This window comes from Apteryx mantelli, chromosome 1 (genome assembly GCF_036417845.1).
Source record: "Apteryx mantelli isolate bAptMan1 chromosome 1, bAptMan1.hap1, whole genome shotgun sequence".
NCBI lineage: Eukaryota > Metazoa > Chordata > Aves > Apterygiformes > Apterygidae > Apteryx > Apteryx mantelli.
The window spans coordinates 69,389,319-69,406,988 of NC_089978.1; the positions used below are offsets into that span (position 1 = coordinate 69,389,319).

Genomic DNA, 17,670 nt, shown 5'->3' on the forward strand with positions numbered 1-17,670 from the left:
TTTGTCCACTGGTGCTGTCCCATTCTGTTCTGTTCTACAGGGATTATTATACCACAGTGATCATCATCATATCTGAGTGCCTTCCACCAGTGCACTGAGCAACATGCATAACATCATGCATAGTCTGTTCTTTCCCCTTCTTCCTCTTCTCATGTGGGAATTTTGCAAGTGCAGTGTGCAGTTTGTTTGGGTTTGGGGGATATTTAAAAGGCATGTGCTATACTGTGTTTTTTTAGGGTTGGCATATTTGAGGAGATATGCCTTGTTCTTGAGTCTTGGGGGCTTCTGGCTGTCCATACTTTCCTTAGAAATTTGATCCACAAAGTCATGTAAGTTGCCTAAAAAAGCTCTGCAGATGAGCTTTATGATTATGAGGGAGAGTTCTGTTTTTCATTAAAAGTGGACATGTTAATCATAGTTTTCATCACAGAGACTTACATGGTCCTTATGCATGGCTGAAGCTATTAAATGCTCCTAAAATAAAAACTGAAACGTTGAACTAGACTCAACACTTTATGGATAGGTAGTATAGGGAACAAGGGAAGAATTTTATGAATTTGCTGGAGAAAGCATTTTGCTGCAGAATTCTGTATTAGCTCTAAGTTTCTTATGGGGCTGATGGCGCTATGCCCAGGAATATTGCATTGTTTTAGTCTAGACAAGAGGTGACAAAGGCATGAATAATGGAGGCCAATAAGTTCCACCAGCCTCGGACAGAATCTCCTGGCCAATTGGAGATAGTACAAAGTATTACGCATGGATACTGCTATTTGAGAGCTTAGCACCAAGAAGGAATCCAGAAACACTTCTGAAGGCTGTGAGGGAGGGTGTAAGTGTACTCAGCACTTTTCTCATCCAGTTTGTTCCATGATGCAAGCTATATCAAATATTCATCATTGTTGAGGTTACCTATAATATCTTGGTGATGGATTATAAATTGATTAGGATCAAACTACAGGAGTCTGCCCTGTCAGTTTTGGCCCTGTGAATACCATGTTGATAGGCATGGGATTCTTGTTACTAATTTTAGATACCTATATTTAAGATAGTCACCTAGTGATTAACATCTAGTTAATGGAGAAAATTAAGCATTTGTAGGATGCAGTTCATCAGACCTGTTTTAAACAACTACATTTGTTATCTAATACATGTCTTTTTCTCTGTGTTTTAGAAGTCTAAAGACAGGTGGGAAGAATTCCCGCTTCATATTTGTGGCACAGGTTTTCTTAAATTTGTTCCGTTGTTTCCTTCCAAGGCTCTTCCTGATTTGGAGTGTGTTAGTTCAGGATTCAGGAATGTCATGGAACATTCCAAATAGAAGAATGATTGTCCCATTCATAAATGCTATGGTCATTTATGGAATATCCTTTGGCAGTATACTCTGGTTAAAACGCAGAAATAGATAGAGTTGTATCCATATGTTATTTCCTGAAACTATCATCTTGTTATGTGTTTCCATAATAAGATGATATTGCAAAGGTGTGCAACACACCACAAAAAATTATTCTTCTAATCAGTCCATCCTCCTAAACCAAAAGAATGGTAGCCCCAAAGAAGAGGGAGCTGCTACCATATATTTAAAATTGTGTTGCCATACCACGTGTCTTCTCTTCAGGCTAGTAGCCAACTTCTAACAGTACTTGAAATTGGCCATGCCCCAAGTTTATCTGCTGATCCCAGAGGTAGTAGATACCCAAAAGCTGACTATGCTTTTGAAAGTCGTTATATGATTTAGCAACAACCAGATGCTCTTGGCCTGACATTTGTCCTTGATGTTTTCCAAATGCTAAATTAAAGCACTCTTGCCCATGGATGTGGTCTCTGTTTTTCTAGTTTTCGCCTTCCCTTGTATGGAAGTTCTGACTGAACGCGAGTTGTCATTCCATGAATGCAGCCACACAAATCTGAAAAAGCTGAATTCTTCATTCTTTGCATTCCTCCCCCTTCCTTCCAATGACTGTGAAAAAACTCTCTGGACAACATAAAATAAGAGAGGTTGGGGTGGGCAGGGGAGGGAGAAGAAGATGGTGAAAACCCCAGCAATCTTCTCTTGGCTAGCCAAGTTTCTTAGTTACTGCATTTGGGAAACAAGAGATCTTTTGCTGTCCTCTCTATTTTTCTTGGTGAAGATTGGCTAGCAACTACTTTTCATGGGAAAGTGCATTATATGAGAAGATCTAGTTCTTCGTTTGGGGAACAGTTTTGTGATGGAACTTTCCTATTTCTTTTGTATGCAATCAGGAGACATAGATTGCACGTTTCAGCCATGTTGGAAAATTGGCTTTATTAAAAAAATTAAAAGCATAAAAATCAATTAAACCTTTTCTCTAAATATGGCTGTTGCTTACAAAGGGACTCCTCATCTGCCTTATCTTTACAAGTTGACAACCTTCAGGTATCCGGAGAGTCCATTTAGGCCTTCCCCAGAAAGATCAAACTTTGAAAGATCAAAACTTTAGTAGGGCTGGGTACTTCAGGCACTCTGAGTAGCTTATTTGTAGTTTCTCTTTTAATTTGTTATTGCTTTCTGAAAAATTTTAATTGGTCACTGAGGAGAGAATCAATGCCAGCAAATGTAGAACTAAGTACATGGAAAGTGCTAGATTTTAAACTCCTGTGGAATACAGAATAACTCATCATGGGCATATTTTGAGACAATTAATACTTTCATTTTACCTACAACACAATTGCTCTGGAAATTTTCTGGAATAGGAATAATTTCCATTTCTAAGGGGAGTAAAGAGTTCTTAATGAGAGATGTAGGATTATTCTCCTTAGGCCCTGGGGGATGACAGAAGGGATGAGGAAGCAAAATAATGGTGTTTCCTAATCTCAAGACTAGTCCTTATGGAGATGTTCTTGCAAAGTATGTTTGGTTGCATTGGCTCACTCTTACAAATTTATAGCACTCTGTCTACTTCACTGACTCTTTGCATAGGCATTAGAGTGCACTTCAAAGTGGAATAAGCTTGCACTCATAAAATAATAAGGAAATAAGGTGATGTGAGTAGGTACTGCTATACACACGAGACTTAACTTCACAATAATTTCATGATAACAGCCTTATTAAAATGATTTGGGACCAAATGGAATCATCCCTGGCCCACACATGGACAGCTGATTTATTCTTGTTTAGGGGGTCTGGAGCTCTATTCTGCTTGGAGGAAATTCTTTTGTGCTAAAAATATAACATGAACTGTAGACTGTGAAATTTGACTTTCATGAATTGCATTGCTGTGTTTGTAAAAGTTGTTTGTGTCTTTACCCTTAATAAAAAAGTCTATCAGACAAAAGATCGAGGCCATCAATTTTCAGTGCTGAAACTGAAAAGCATCCTACAACAATATCTTTCAGGTTATAATGTTCATAGGAAAAGGTTCTGAATTTGAGAGGGCTGAGTGGGTGGAGAGAACTTAATGTTCCCAAAGAAGCGTGCTTTGCACAGCTGAAGCATTATGAACCTTAGCCATAACATAACGATGGAATCATTTCATTATTTCTTCAAACTTCTTAGTTCTTGCTGCGTAATATATGACTGCACTTCAGAAATTGTTGAAAAGTGCAAAGGCCTGGTTTTTATATTAAGCTTACCTTGGTATAAAACTGAAATTGCACCATTCATAACAAAAGAAGTACATGTGTCTTTGTAGAATAAGATTCTAGTGTAAAGATTTCAAATTTTTGTCTTGTATCTACTTTCCCTTTTTCTCTTTTTCTCAGTGGCAGCAACAATTAAATGAATGAGCTACAAAGGAAATCTGTATAGAGAACAAGAGATAGCTAATATCACATAGGCAGACTAGGGAGGACTGCCCTATTGGTACAATATTAATAAATAAACTGAGTGCTGTCTTAGGAAACAGCTTTTGCTATGCTGAATAAACCAAGTATTTTTAGATGTGATATAAGAAGAAAGCAGTGAAGAACACAGAGATAAGGTATGCAAGCATAACTGGTATTTTGTGCATGAAATGCATTATATTTTTAGCCTTAAAGTTTATATATTTGGAGTAAAATAATAATTAGCTCAGAATCTCCGGAGTCATGCATTTCAAGATATATTTTCAGAGCAGAAGCTTAAATTAAGTCTGATTGTGAAAGATCATATTCATTTGGAAAGACTTAGCAAGGCAGGCAATCACCCAAAAACATGTGCCCTTTTATTAACAGCTCTTCTTGGAAAGGAGTTGATGAACTGGGTAGTGCATTTTGCAAAAGCTGAAAAGAATAATTGCACCTAGTCCTTTCCCTGTCAAAGAATATTCCTGTTATTGCAAGGAGTGCAGCATTCTGTCAGTCTGCCTTTCAAATGCACACCATTCAGAGTAAGGAAGATTATTCCTGCAGCACACCCAATCTTATACCTTTTCTGAGAGAGGCTGAGTGTCCGCAGACCCCACCAACTCTCCTTTAGATGGGACTTGCCACTAAGAACTTCAGTCAAGATCAGGCATTGAAATGTGCTTCTTATGATCAATTTAAAAGAATTCAAGTAAGGTGGTAAATATGCAAAAGGCCTCACTGGTATGTCATCCTGAGCAATGATTTTCAGCCTGGGCTTTGCAGAATGCAGCTAGGAGCCTGCAAAAAGTAGTTAAGGCTGAGCTTGCAGTGTCAGGCTAGGGACTGTCCTCCGCAGGCTAGGCTGCGTTTGAGGATGCACACTCCATCTTACCTCCTTAGTGCAGAGAAGGACATACATCCTTCAGTGTGCCGCTCAGTTCTGGTACTTCAGTCGTCCCCTTAGGAGGGCTTGCCAAGGTTTCCACATGGCTCCTTCCTTCCTCACATACCTGGGTTTCCTTTGGATGTCCAGGAACTTGGATGCTGGAGGGGAATGGTGAGCAGCCTGACCTTCTCCCAGAAGGGACTCAGACAGCAGCAATGGGATCAAGGGCCTGGACAGGGCTTATGGGCACACTGCAGATCACTTCTGGCCCTCTGTGTAGACTTCTGCTGACGGAGGCAAACCTATGATCAGTTGCATTAAACTCACAATATAGGGATCTCCACTTCCACTGGGAAATTGCATAGAGGCTTACAGACCAGAAGGTAAGAATGAGTGAGCAAGAATGATAGGACAGGCTGGACCTTTGCTTTCTCAAGGTGTGTGCACCAAGTTGCAGGAAGCAGCCTGTGTGGGTAAAGTGACCTTTATTTCCTTTCACCTCATTAATGTACAACAGAAGTGTCAAGGAGACCACTGACCGCCCTAACTTTCTGAGATATCTTGTAGGTTTGGTCACCTGCATCAAAGGATGAGGTGGGCATTGAAAGGAGGAGAAGCAGACAGTGCTGTGCTGTTCCATTTGCAGCTGTGGGGCTCACTGTGCAGCTGCACCTCACTGTGCGGGATATGCCATTGCTCAATTTCTATCCCATCACATAACACAGAGGCGCATGAATCACACCCAATAATGCTAATGAAAGAAACTCCAGAGTCACCCACAGTTAGTCTATATCCACCTCAAGATCTGGACTGCATAGCTGTGTCTAAACTATGGGGCAGGCTTTGTTCTCCATGTCTACAAACACACTACAGCTCTTTCTACCTGCTTGGCCTGAATTTTCTTCCAGTGCAAGCCAGAGTGCAGTGGAGGATGTTGCATATCCAAGCCTGCTCCTGGCATGCGGTTGGAGCAATGCCTGGGTGTATGTATATTCACAGCCAGGAACAGGGAAGCTCTGCCAGCCTCCACATTTCAGACACAGCCTATATACATTCCAAATGGAATTGAAAAAAACTCTGACATACGATGCTGTAGTGATAGACCATCGCCATATACTGTTTGGGGTTTGACTGCTTTCTGACAGCTAAAGCATGATTGAAAATTACAGTGGATGAGGAGGATGGATTTTTGTTTGATTGTAAAACTAGCCACATTAAAAGTGATCCCATGCTGAATTCACTGTATGTAATGCAAGATTTTTCTCAGGGAATATTTTGATAGAAAAATCTTCATGTACTTTTTTTTTTTTAATGCCTGGATAATTAACTTACATGCTAGTGATTTATCATTTGACATTAGGAAAATCCAATTTGTTACACCAGAGAACCAAAACAAAGCAGAGCCATGAGTATGTAACTTATACTGAATATCTGCATAATATGCATTATTTTGAGAGTATAATGAAAAACTTTTCAGTGAATACCTAATGAAGGAATTAATAAATACCTGTTAAAGTGATGAGTGCCTGTCTAATGAATAACCCAAATTATTAAATGTCCATGATCTTTTGGGAATGAAAAAATATGCTACAGATCAGTTAGAACTAAATGGAACCTGTCATTAGGTGGGCTGGATTCTATGGCTGTTTTACACCTTTTCTTTCTGTTTCATTTATATCTTCTGTATATTAAATCGCTAGCATTGGTTTCTAACATTAATTCTTGTAGTTAGTTACTCAAATAGTAATGTATTTGTTTAAAATTTTTCATTTGGAAAACTATAAAGCTGTTTCATTCTGTGTACATTTGGTATTGCTCAGTGCAGCAGATAATAATGGTAACAAGTGTTTTAACAGTTGAAGATACAGTAATTTTGAATATCACAGGCTGCATTATTCTGCCTATAATCCTGTCCAAAGAGGAGAGGATAGATTCCAGGGTTATCTTAGCAGTAGACTAGGAGTCAGGAACCTGGGTTTAAGTCTCCATTCTGCAACAGGTGGCCCTGACCTTGAGCCAGGCTTTTACTCTGTTTGTACCTCATCTCTGTATGTAAAATAAGGGCAGTAATGCTCTGTAAGTATGTTCTGGAGATAAATGCAAGACAATTCGTATGTCAGTTAACTGGTACTGGATAGATGTCATATGACATCTTTGCTGAAAAGTACTTCTTATGAAATGTCCATATTTTGTTGGAAAGGACAAGAAAGTTTTTGGATTGTTTATTTCCTTCTCAGACTGCAAGTAAAGACCAAATTATTTGGTTGGTTTCGTCAAGCTGGGCTATGAAATAGGCTTCAGGGATACAGTGAGTTACCACCGAGTCTAACTGCCTTTCAGAGAGAGTGTGATGATGAGGGAGGCAGTGTTATCTTTCTAATTATATTATCTGCATCAGCCTTTAGATATTACCATTCAATTAAGACTAGACTTTTTATCCCCTGATAATGGAATCATTCATTCTTATCATGAAAGCACAGTATATTACTAAAACCAGGTCACTTTAAAAAAGTCGCCATGCACCTTTCCCTCTTTCTCCGCCACATTTAACATATGCAACATTTCTCCCTCTGTATTTTAACTGATAGCCAGACGCTTAGCAATGTACCAAGAACCTGATTCAGAGGAAGAGGAAGCAGCTCCCAAAGGAGGAACTTTATCACAGCGTGATAGTATCTGCAGCCATCAGAGCATTAAAGTAGTCCACAGAAGCCAGAGTACCAAAACTCACCGACGCACTGGCAGCAGAGCTGAAGCAAAAAGAGCAAGCATACTCTCGAAGCATACTGCGTTCAGTAGCCCAATGGTAAGTCATGAGAAATAAATGCACAACGTCCTGTATCTTTTAATAGAACAATGTCCTGAAAAGGGAAAGATAAAGATATCTGTAGCACACTGTGTACCTCTCATAGATTTCATCTTCTTGACATTTTTTCCTCTGTAGTCACAGTTGTTTGTACAAAGACAACCAAATGTAGGCATAGATCTTATCTAAATACCTTCTCTTTAGGAAGAAGCTAAAGCTAAAGATAACTTGAAATCTTTGGTTTTGGTATACCTTCATTCTGAAAATGTTTCCCTTCCCTTTATTTACAGAAGATGAGGGTAGCGTAAGGTTTGAAATCTAGGATTCTAATTGCTCTGTGTGTGCTTCTTTTCATTTTTGTCAGAGGTTTTGTCAGAGTGCTGTATTATACACTGTGATATTCCGATTCTCAGACATTACAGACATACATTATAACGTCACTTTCAGTGTGACTCAAAAATATTAGTGGAGTTCATGGGTTGTATTTAAAAAAAGAAAAACCTTTACATTTCAAAAATTTTGGAGGTGATGTCCTTACAACTTTCCTTTGGTTAATTTATTTTACACTATTGTACTTCTGTTTTACATGATCTGAATGGTAATAATGGAGCAGAGAATCTAGATTTTGTCTACGTGGAGAATTTGCACTGATGCACTGTTGATACAAATTCACCCTCAAAGTAATTCGCAAATATAGACAGAGAAAGATGCTGTTTGCACTGGTGGAACTTTTGCTTTCAGTCAAGAGTAAGCTCTTTTGGTAAAATTTGAATCTGTATTCTTTACACATGAAGTCCTGTGTTTGGGCAGATTCATTAGCTGCTGATCATGAGCAAATAAAATCAAAATAAAATTTTTCTGAAGAAAGAGCCTTAGGTCTGTTTGTCTTTTAAAACACTTTCTCTATCCTAGCATCCCTGTATAGTGAGAAATACCTGAGTTTGCTCTGACAAGAAATAGACAGAATAGTGGAAAATACTGACGAAATAGAATTGAAAGTGCTCTGTGTTTCAATATAAAAACCACATGAACTACTCTCAAATGTGTGGATAGTTTTTGTTTTCTAACAAACAGTCCAAGATGGTTTCATTTTTCTGTGCTGATATAAGACCAAGCTTTGAATGTCATTGGTGTTCAGTCTTTCCACACTCTTAGTCTCTGTAGTGTAACACCTTTAGTAATAGCTAATGAATGTCTTGAATCAGACAGGCGAAAGGGAGGAATATTAGTATATAACTCTTTTCCTATCTGCTACCCCCAAATTGGATGAAAATTGCAGTTATAATTATCAGTAGTGAAAAAGTTGATAACACAGTTATTCACATTTCCATTTCCATTAATAGGCTTATTATTAACTATTTTTTATCCAGAATGAGTGTGTCACAGTCCTCTCCACCAACTGTCTTTGGTCGCTGACAGGGCCTGTAGAGTGCAGGGGAAACAACCCAGCATCCAGTCAGGTTACAAAATGAAACTGTGGCTTCCCTTCACCATACCAAGCTGTATGTAAAGCTCTTCAGCAGCCAAGCCAGTATTTTTGTTCAGTAACTTTGTACCCCATCTTTGCATGCGTGGCATGGTCTCCCACCGTATTGTCCCCAGCTTCAGCTGTACCATGAAGGCAGTCTGAAGTGGTTCAACGTATTCCCCAGTGCCCAGGCTGCATTCTCTCCTGCCTTTTTTCTTAGGGCTGCACACATTTGCACCAGATTCTGTTCTGCAGCAACTTGTTTTCGCGCCAGTCACACTGGAGTTTCTGTGGCTGCTGCTCATTTTGCACTTCTGTTGCCCAGGACAAGCATTTTTTTCCCCTCCATTGCTATAAACTGTGGCTCTGAGTGTTGGGTCTTCTCTGAGTTTAGGAGATAATCAATGCCTCACCTGCAGGGCTTGGACAAGAAACAACACTGATGTCTCAGAGACTCTACTGTAGTCATGCACCATATAAGCTGAAGTTAAACAACTCCTTCTGGGCCCTGTTGTCCCTGCTGAGCTGACAGATGGGAGAAAGAGAAAGAGGAGAGGGTTGAAAAGTGTCCACTGCAGTATAAGGCCACCATAATGCTCTTTAATATTGACACTGGATGCTGCTTTGGAAATCTGCAGAATCACGGATATTAATTACTGCTTTTTATTACTAGGAAAAGGACATCACACCTGACCCTAACCTGTTAGAAAAGGTGAATGAATGTGCAAAGCATCTGGAGATCATGAGGAGCCACGAACAGCCATTATCCCACCTGAGCCCTGAACTGTGTGACATTTTTGACTTCTTCGTAGCTTTGACTATATGTAATACAGTTGTGGTTACTGCACCAAACCAGCCCCGACAGAAGGTAAGTTAAAGAAAAAGCAAAATAGAGTTTAAGTCTCCTTTGTATTGATACTAATTTATCTCATAAATTGAGGAAGTGAAAAACCTCTGTTCTAATGAGAAACAGAGGTAATCATGAGACAACTCTTTGTACCACTACATGAATGAGTGGATTTACTCAAGCATTAGCTAAATGGAGTATTTCAGTTGTTTCATTTATCTTTGAGGTATGGTTTCATCTACAATTTCAAGATACTTTTGAAGCTTGCCTGAGTTCTTATACTGTAACTTATTCACTTATTAAATTTATATGTGTGTGTGTGTATGTAAATGAATTTGTAAATGTGCAAGACTTTCCAGGAAAGACAAGAGTATAAGCTGTCTGTAAATATTTTGTGTATATGGATTTAATTTTTAAAAAGGCTCAGACTTTTTAAAAAATTTTAAGAGAAAATGCTTGAAACACATTGCTTAAATCTTTCAAGTTGTGTAAAAAATGCATCTTAAGCTGATTATGAGAAATAATGATCAGCCTGAAACAGTGTCACTGATGAATGAGAATTTCAACAAAGCAATCCCCCAAAGATGATCTGTAAGACAAAACAATAATGGAATGTAGTATTAAAGCTAGCCAGCAGCTGGAATTTCCATTCTGGAGGAAATTCTGAGATTTGTTTCTGTTCCAAATTGTAATAAAAACTGAACTAGTCTGCAAAATGACATGTTTTTGCGCCAGGGAAACATTTGGAGAATGCTGAATTTTGCTGTTTCAGGAATGCTAAACTGTTATAAAATAATTTAATATATATTACAATGAATATGTTATTACAATTACTAACATTGTATCTGTATAAAAGACCTAAGTAAACTGAGATAAGTGATAAAACTGAAACAGAATGCTTTGACACTAAAAAGAAGAGAGTGGAAATTGTTTATTTCAACATGTTTCTATTGAAAATGTTATTGACATTGGCACATTCTCATAAAACATTTCTGGTACCACACTTTTCAATAGAAGACTGTTGCATCAACATTTTTTTACTACCTTCACTGAATATACACAAAGAATGCCAGTTTCCTACTAACAATAGCTTTTAGTATGCACTGCTAGTGGTGGTCCAATGTTGATAGTCTGTCAATTGGTCATATCTGATGAGATCAAAGAAGAAAAAAATGTTTTTAACAAAAATGTACATGCTTTCACACAGAAGAAAAGGCCGACAGTGGTACAGTTCTCAAGTTCTAGTAATTTTTTTTTGCTACTGAGTCAGATCTGTCCATTTACTCTTCTGTCTCAAAATACAAATGACATTACTTTTTGCTCTAAAAGAAATGTTCTTTTCTAGTTTGAGTTACTTAGGTTGACTATAAATGTCTGAGTTATTTTACAGCTTTTCTTTGGGTTTTGTTCATTGGTTTCTTTCTTACTTCTCAAGGTTAGAGATCGATTTGAACTAAAATCTCCAGTAAAAACCATAGAAGACTTCATCCGAAGATTCACTCCAAGCCGCTTGACCTCTGGATCTAACAGCAGCAGTTCATCTAGTCTAGCTACCAGTAAATCAGTGCACAGATTTGGTTTAAGTGTTCTTTCATCTACACCTACTGAGAGCACTTTATTAAAACTGGAAGAGAAGCTGGCATACTCTGCACAGATGAATAACAACGGCTACAGCCCACAGCAAGGCAGGACAGCTGTAGGGAGTGGACCTGAGGAAGGAGAACTCCGTTATGAAGCAGAGAGTCCAGACGAAGCTGCTCTTGTCTATGCAGCAAGGGCATATAATTGTTCCCTGGTTGAAAGGCTGTCTGACCAGGTATCAGTGGAGCTACCTCACCTGGGAACACTGAACTTTGAAGTATTGCATACGTTGGGCTTTGATTCCATCAGGAAGAGGATGTCAGTAGTGGTCAGACATCCCCTCACAGATGAGATAATTGTTTACACTAAAGGAGCAGATTCAGTTATTATGGATCTTCTTCTACCCTGTTCTTCAGGTACACTGCTTACTTAGCTTGGAGGAGGTGGGGGGTTCTAGTTATGCTTTCTTGCGTATCCCACTCATCGTGTTTTATGGCACTCCTCTAGCAAGCAGACCTGCCTGCTTGGTTTGTGAGTACAGGGAATGACAGAATGGCAGCCACCTCTGTTTTTTAATAATACTTTGTTATTATAGCAAATTTCCTATAACAGATTGCTGCTTCTTTACCTTACAAGAATGAGTTAAATTAATTTCTGTACAAGATCTTCTACTGGCAAACTTTATTTTGAAGGAATGTTTTGAGACTTTGCCAAAGCAATTTACATTTCTTCAGGAAAATTTGCCTGGCAGTGCTTGGCTATTTCAATATTTTATATGAAATCCAAGTACTTCTTACTGTAGTACCTCTGTTTCATTTGTGAATCTTAACCTCCTTTTGTTGCAATATGTTTGCATAAATCAACACTTCTGTATTGGTTTGACTATGATGCTAAAGGACACTGTGAATCAGTCAGCCATCAGAACAGAAAGGTTGTGGCAAAATAAGAAGGAGAGATACTATTTAGACTAGAAATCTTTGCTACAAATATGTAGTTGACAAGCAGGGAATAGACATGAAGCTGCGATCATGGAGTACTTTTCCAAAGTGCTCGGCACTCAAATGTTGCATTAAACAGAGGCAACTTTACATAGCTGCTAATTGTAATCAGTTGGATTCAAGAAAAACTCTGTAAGCTTTCAGAATTTGTGGGAGACACAGAGGTTTCAGTTTGCATGAATCAGTTTGCATCTAATTTACTGCATGTTCAACACTGAAGCTAACCAGTGTTTAAAGGTTATCCCAGAGTGAATGGACAGAAACCTAATGTGCTAGAGGTACTTCCCTTGTGTCCCTCATGCATTGACTTTGTGGTTACTTTTACATTAGTTGGAGTAAACAATGGTGAAAGGCTTATACTGTGTAATTTTAGTTTAATGAACTGCAGAAAAATGTTGGCATTAGTTTTGTGTTTACAGCCACATGAGTCAAAGCAGAGCCAAAAAATTAAGAACAACTTGTCCTTAACTAACAACAAAGTATTCATGAATAATATTCTGGTAAAGATCTGATATCACAGAGGTACATAGAGCATCTGTGGTAACTTGTTTGCCTCCAAAGTACTAACAGAATACTGGGAAGACTTACTAATAACATACCTGGAAAATAATGTTTGGAAATGAGTTATTAGAATTATATAAAAAGCCCTACTGAGCATTACAAGAAGAAAAACAAAAATGTGATTTTATGATGAGTCTCACATACACTGTCACCACCTTGAAACAAAAAATAAAACAGTCTATGTTTAAAGCTGCTGTGTTCATTCACAGTAGATACAATGGATTGAGAAATTTTCAGGCAAATTCCAAGATGAGTCTAGGACTCGCTTGAGTAAAAGGAACAAGGCCAGTTAGACCCCCAAAACTGCAACGTTGCAACATAAGGCGGTATATGTCAGAGAAGAAGAGCAGTGTTCCTAAAGGTCATTGTTAGCAGTGAGTAAATTCCATTGCTGGGCAAATAGAGTGATCTTCCACCATCTTTACAGGCAAGTGAATTAAATGTGACTTTAGAATGGTGCATTTTAAAGTGTTTTTAGCCCAAATTGAACTACCAGTTTTAGTATATTTTGCTTTTCCAAACAATGTAAAGTGCAGTCACTGAAACTTGGTAAGTAATTTCCCTTTCTTTTGAGCCCTCTAATCCACTGCTGGCTTTAGTAATTCTGTAAGTTTCAACTGATTCATCTAAGGAACATTTGACATTCCTCTTGAACAGCTTCACTTGTGACAACGAATTCATGGCCTTTGCCTGGAGTATCCTAACTTCAGTGGATATTTTGTCAGTTCCTGAGACAGTTGCACCTTTTTCCCAGTATAGGGCTGTATACAGGGAGAGGGAGTCTCAGTAGATCTATGCTATGAAAATTGTATATATTGCTGGATCTGTCAGTGGTTTCATTCTGTTCTCCAGTAATCATGAAATGTGTAAGAAGAAATGTAAATCACCAGTGAGCTTCAAAACTTGGAGTTTCGGAATTCACTCAATTTCTTCTGCATATCTATAGTCTCAACTATATCTAGCTGAGACTGTGAAACCTGACATTTTCTGATAGCATGCAAATACTTTCAAAAGACTTGAAATGATTCCCGAGTGTGTATTGTTTTTACTTTGTCTCAACAGTCACCTTGTGGATCATAGATAAGAAAGTTACTGTTCGAGTCAATAACCAACTCACACAGGAACTGTGAGCATAAGTCATTGAGAAAACAATGACTGGGCTGCCTTTCTAAAATTTATGATTTTGGAAGGAAATGGAGCAAGCAGAATCCTACTAGCTCTCTATCATTCTTCTGTAATTTGTTTACTTATTTTCACTTTTATAGTGCATGTGGTCACACTGCTAGGCAAAGAAAACTGCATCCCAACTAAAAAGAATCTCAACAACTGGATTTTGGCCGCAAGAGATTTCTTTCCTTCCCCCTTTTAACTTCTGAGCACAAGATGAATTACATAGTAAGACTGATGAGGAATATGAAGAGCTAAAAAAGTTTTAGCCCCCGTTGGTATGCTGATGGAGAAGGGAGATGCAGTCTTTCATGCTGGAATTGAGAATTCACATGGAAAAGGTTGTGTACCTCTCTACTTGGAGAGAGTTACTGCCTTCGTACATTGAAGGCAGTATAAACATTTCACATTATGAGCACTGCATTAGTGCCCGTGGTATTCAGACAGATCTAGTTAATAATATCACTTAACCTTAAAGTGATAGAAAAGCTTTTGGTGTTTTTAAGCAGCTGTTCAAGTTTGCACTAATTGAAATCAGTGAATGACTGGAATGGCCGCTCCCATAAGGTAATTTCACGTGGGATGTGCAAGAAATATGCCATTTCTCTCTAGAATAGTAACTTTTCACAATAAATTAGGAACAGTGCTTGTCTACTTTATTTTTTAAAGTTTAAAAAAGCTGACTCACTAACACAAGAAGTCTCTAAGAATAGGTTTGCTGCAGTACTTCTCCCAGAAAAACATTTCTTGTATCACACAGCCAAGTCACATATGCCAAAAAAGACTATTATGCGCAAATAGAAAAGAAGCTATCTGTAACTGTATGAGGTTGCCAGTTTAGAATATGCATATTTCTACTGCTTGTTGCAGCTGAATCTGATTGTGAGCTGTTATAATAATTTCTGAAGGAATCTGGTGGGGTGGGTGTGTAGGAGAACAAGCCACAGTGTAAGAAATGGCTCTCCAATTGCAAATAATTAATATTCACAAGGATGTTCTTCCGGAATAGTATATCTGTATTGTCCTCGTGAAAAAAATCTATACCAATAGCACAGATAGGATTAGTAGATAGACAAGCCCACCAGAGTATTTCTACAGTGTTCAACACAGGACCTTAATTAGAGATGGAACTGAAATGAAGGAACTCATGAAATACCTTCAGCAATCTTTATGTAGTTCTTTAGGAACAGTTGAGTGTGTACACTCCCAGCTTTACAGACCTAGAGAGGATGGGACTGTCTTTAAAGGTGAGAAAACAGCTATATAATGAGTAAAATGTGCTGATAGGTGGTTGAGATAACAGGACCAAAAACTAGACTACTGGGATTCCAAATTCCCAACTCCTACCTTCCAGCAATATCAGTATTTCTAAAAGTTTGTATTGGAGTCTCTAAAGGGCCATGTAGGCACTGTACCTCTGTGTAAGTATGAAAGTGCTGAATATGTCTGTGTTTATAGATAGACAGGTAGACGTGTATATACATAGTCCCACTTAGCAAGCTCAAATTGAATATGAATGCACACTGGGAACATGGGAATTGAAAACAAGAAGATACTCCTATCATCTAATTAGATACCTGAATTAACTGCATAAGGTAGGGGCATAGTGACCATAGGTTCCCAGTACAGTCAGTTGAGAGAGGTGGACACATCCAATGGTCAACTCAGATTACCTGTGTTAGGCCTCTTCAAGTGTTCAGACTCCTGGTGGTGAGTGGCATCCACCTAACTCTGTGACTGGTTATTGCACAAGTACCAGTAACACTAATACTGTGTTAAGGAACAGCTCTAATAACAAAATTAGAATCCTGAAGTGATTCTGCAAACCCCCCAAAACATGCAGACTTCTTAAAAAAATTATTTTGGATGACATCAGGAGATTGGGAAAATTGCCTGAAGGTACCAGTCATTCTCACTCAATAGTTTCAATTTAAAAACCTGTAAGTTTCCTTTAATGCTAACATTGTAATTCATATTGCTGAAGATTGCTACAACAGTACATTATACATGAATCTATCTTGATCCTAGATGATAAAAAAGATACATATCACCTTTTTTAAACTTTCAAAGACCTCATTTCAGGTAATGAGATGGAACAAAATGTGATACCATCATATGCATTAATCTTTCTCGATCACAGTGTGAGCACAGTGAACAAATCCCAGCTAAAGAGGGAAAAGAAACAGAACCTCAGTCCTGATTTTGAGTTCTTACACATGGCTTTAAGTGAGGAGTAAAGCTAAGTGGAAGTTGTGCTATTGCATTCAAAGTAGAAATTAATTGTCAGGTCTGCATAAGTGTAAATTCTGTTATAAATGAAATCAAAGTCAGACCCAGATCTTCTTTTATTGACTCAGTCCCATAGGTGAATGAGTAAAAGGAAACAAGGATTTAGTAACAGTAGTACCTTCCTATACTTAGATATACAAAACTGAGCACTTTTCTGGTTCTTTTTAGAAAGGTCTTAACCTTGGTGGAAAACTAAGTGCTATTTTAAAATAAGTGTCATTTTTCTACACATAATAATATGTACAGAAGCGTTTGCTAATAATACATTTGAAATTGTACTTCTCTTTCTCACATGATTGTTTGCTGTGGAGATTAATAATGATTTCCCAAAGTACTCAGGGCAAACATACTTAGGAATAAAAGGTCTTCTTAACACATGTGCATGGTGACTTTTGAATAAAGAAGAAAGAAAAGACAGTAGAAAAGGGTTTCTTTTCTAAATGGAATGTTTTACTTGAAAGTTTCCCAGGAGACATCTGCAGCTCTTTAAAAGTATCAGTTTTAAAGCACCGGTACAGAGAGTACCATAGGCACAGTTTTATTCTCTGAGGCCATTCAGCTGCTGTTATTTTTCAATCACTAATTTCTTCTTTTATTCTTATTTAGGTGACCCTCAGGGCAAACATCAAAAAAAAATCCAAAGCAAAACCCAGAATTACCTTAATCTGTATGCTGTAGATGGGCTGCGGACCCTGTGTATTGCAAAAAGAGTAAGTAAATGCATGCTCTTAGTTTGCTTTTATGGAGAGCCTTGACAAAGATTACTGAAGGCATTTATTAATATATTGTTCTTGATTTATAACTTTTTTTCATTTTATGCAATAAAATATGAATGCTTCTGCATCATTTTGAATGTGCCCTCACATCCTCTTTTAAATAGGTTCTCAGCAAGGAAGAGTATGCCTGTTGGTTAAAAAGTCATTTAGAAGCAGAATCCTCTATTGAAAATCGTGAAGAACTTCTGTTTCAGTCAGCGCTGCACGTAGAGAAGAATCTGCATCTGCTGGGTAATGAAATGAGAGTTGGACATGAAATTAAAATGTGTTGAAAAATTCTGAAAGCTTGGCTATAAACTCCATTCTTTCCTTTAAATGGTTTCTGACAGTACAGAAATTAACTTCTTCTGGACTTTGTCATGGCTGTCTTGTGCAGCACCACAAAGGAATGGGATTATAATTAACATAACAGGCATACCCTGTTTGCCTTGCTCATGCAATCTTTTTATCACTAGTGAAATCAGTGGAGTAATACCAGAGATGAATTTGACACAATAGCAAAAATGGG

At 38.0% G+C, this 17,670-nt stretch overlaps 1 protein-coding gene across 1 annotated transcript in view; it reads left to right on the forward strand.

Annotated features, from left to right (window-relative positions):
* The window catches only part of ATP10A (ATPase phospholipid transporting 10A (putative)), a 118,845-nt gene that overhangs the window by 81,907 nt on the left and 19,268 nt on the right, over window positions 1-17,670 (forward strand). Inside the window, exons 8-12 of the mRNA XM_013954164.2 lie at window positions 7,258-7,475; window positions 9,617-9,811; window positions 11,226-11,787; window positions 16,993-17,096; window positions 17,267-17,393. Coding sequence (XP_013809618.1) covers window positions 7,258-7,475; window positions 9,617-9,811; window positions 11,226-11,787; window positions 16,993-17,096; window positions 17,267-17,393 — 1,206 coding nt within the window. The remainder of the gene's footprint in view (window positions 1-7,257; window positions 7,476-9,616; window positions 9,812-11,225; window positions 11,788-16,992; window positions 17,097-17,266; window positions 17,394-17,670) is intronic.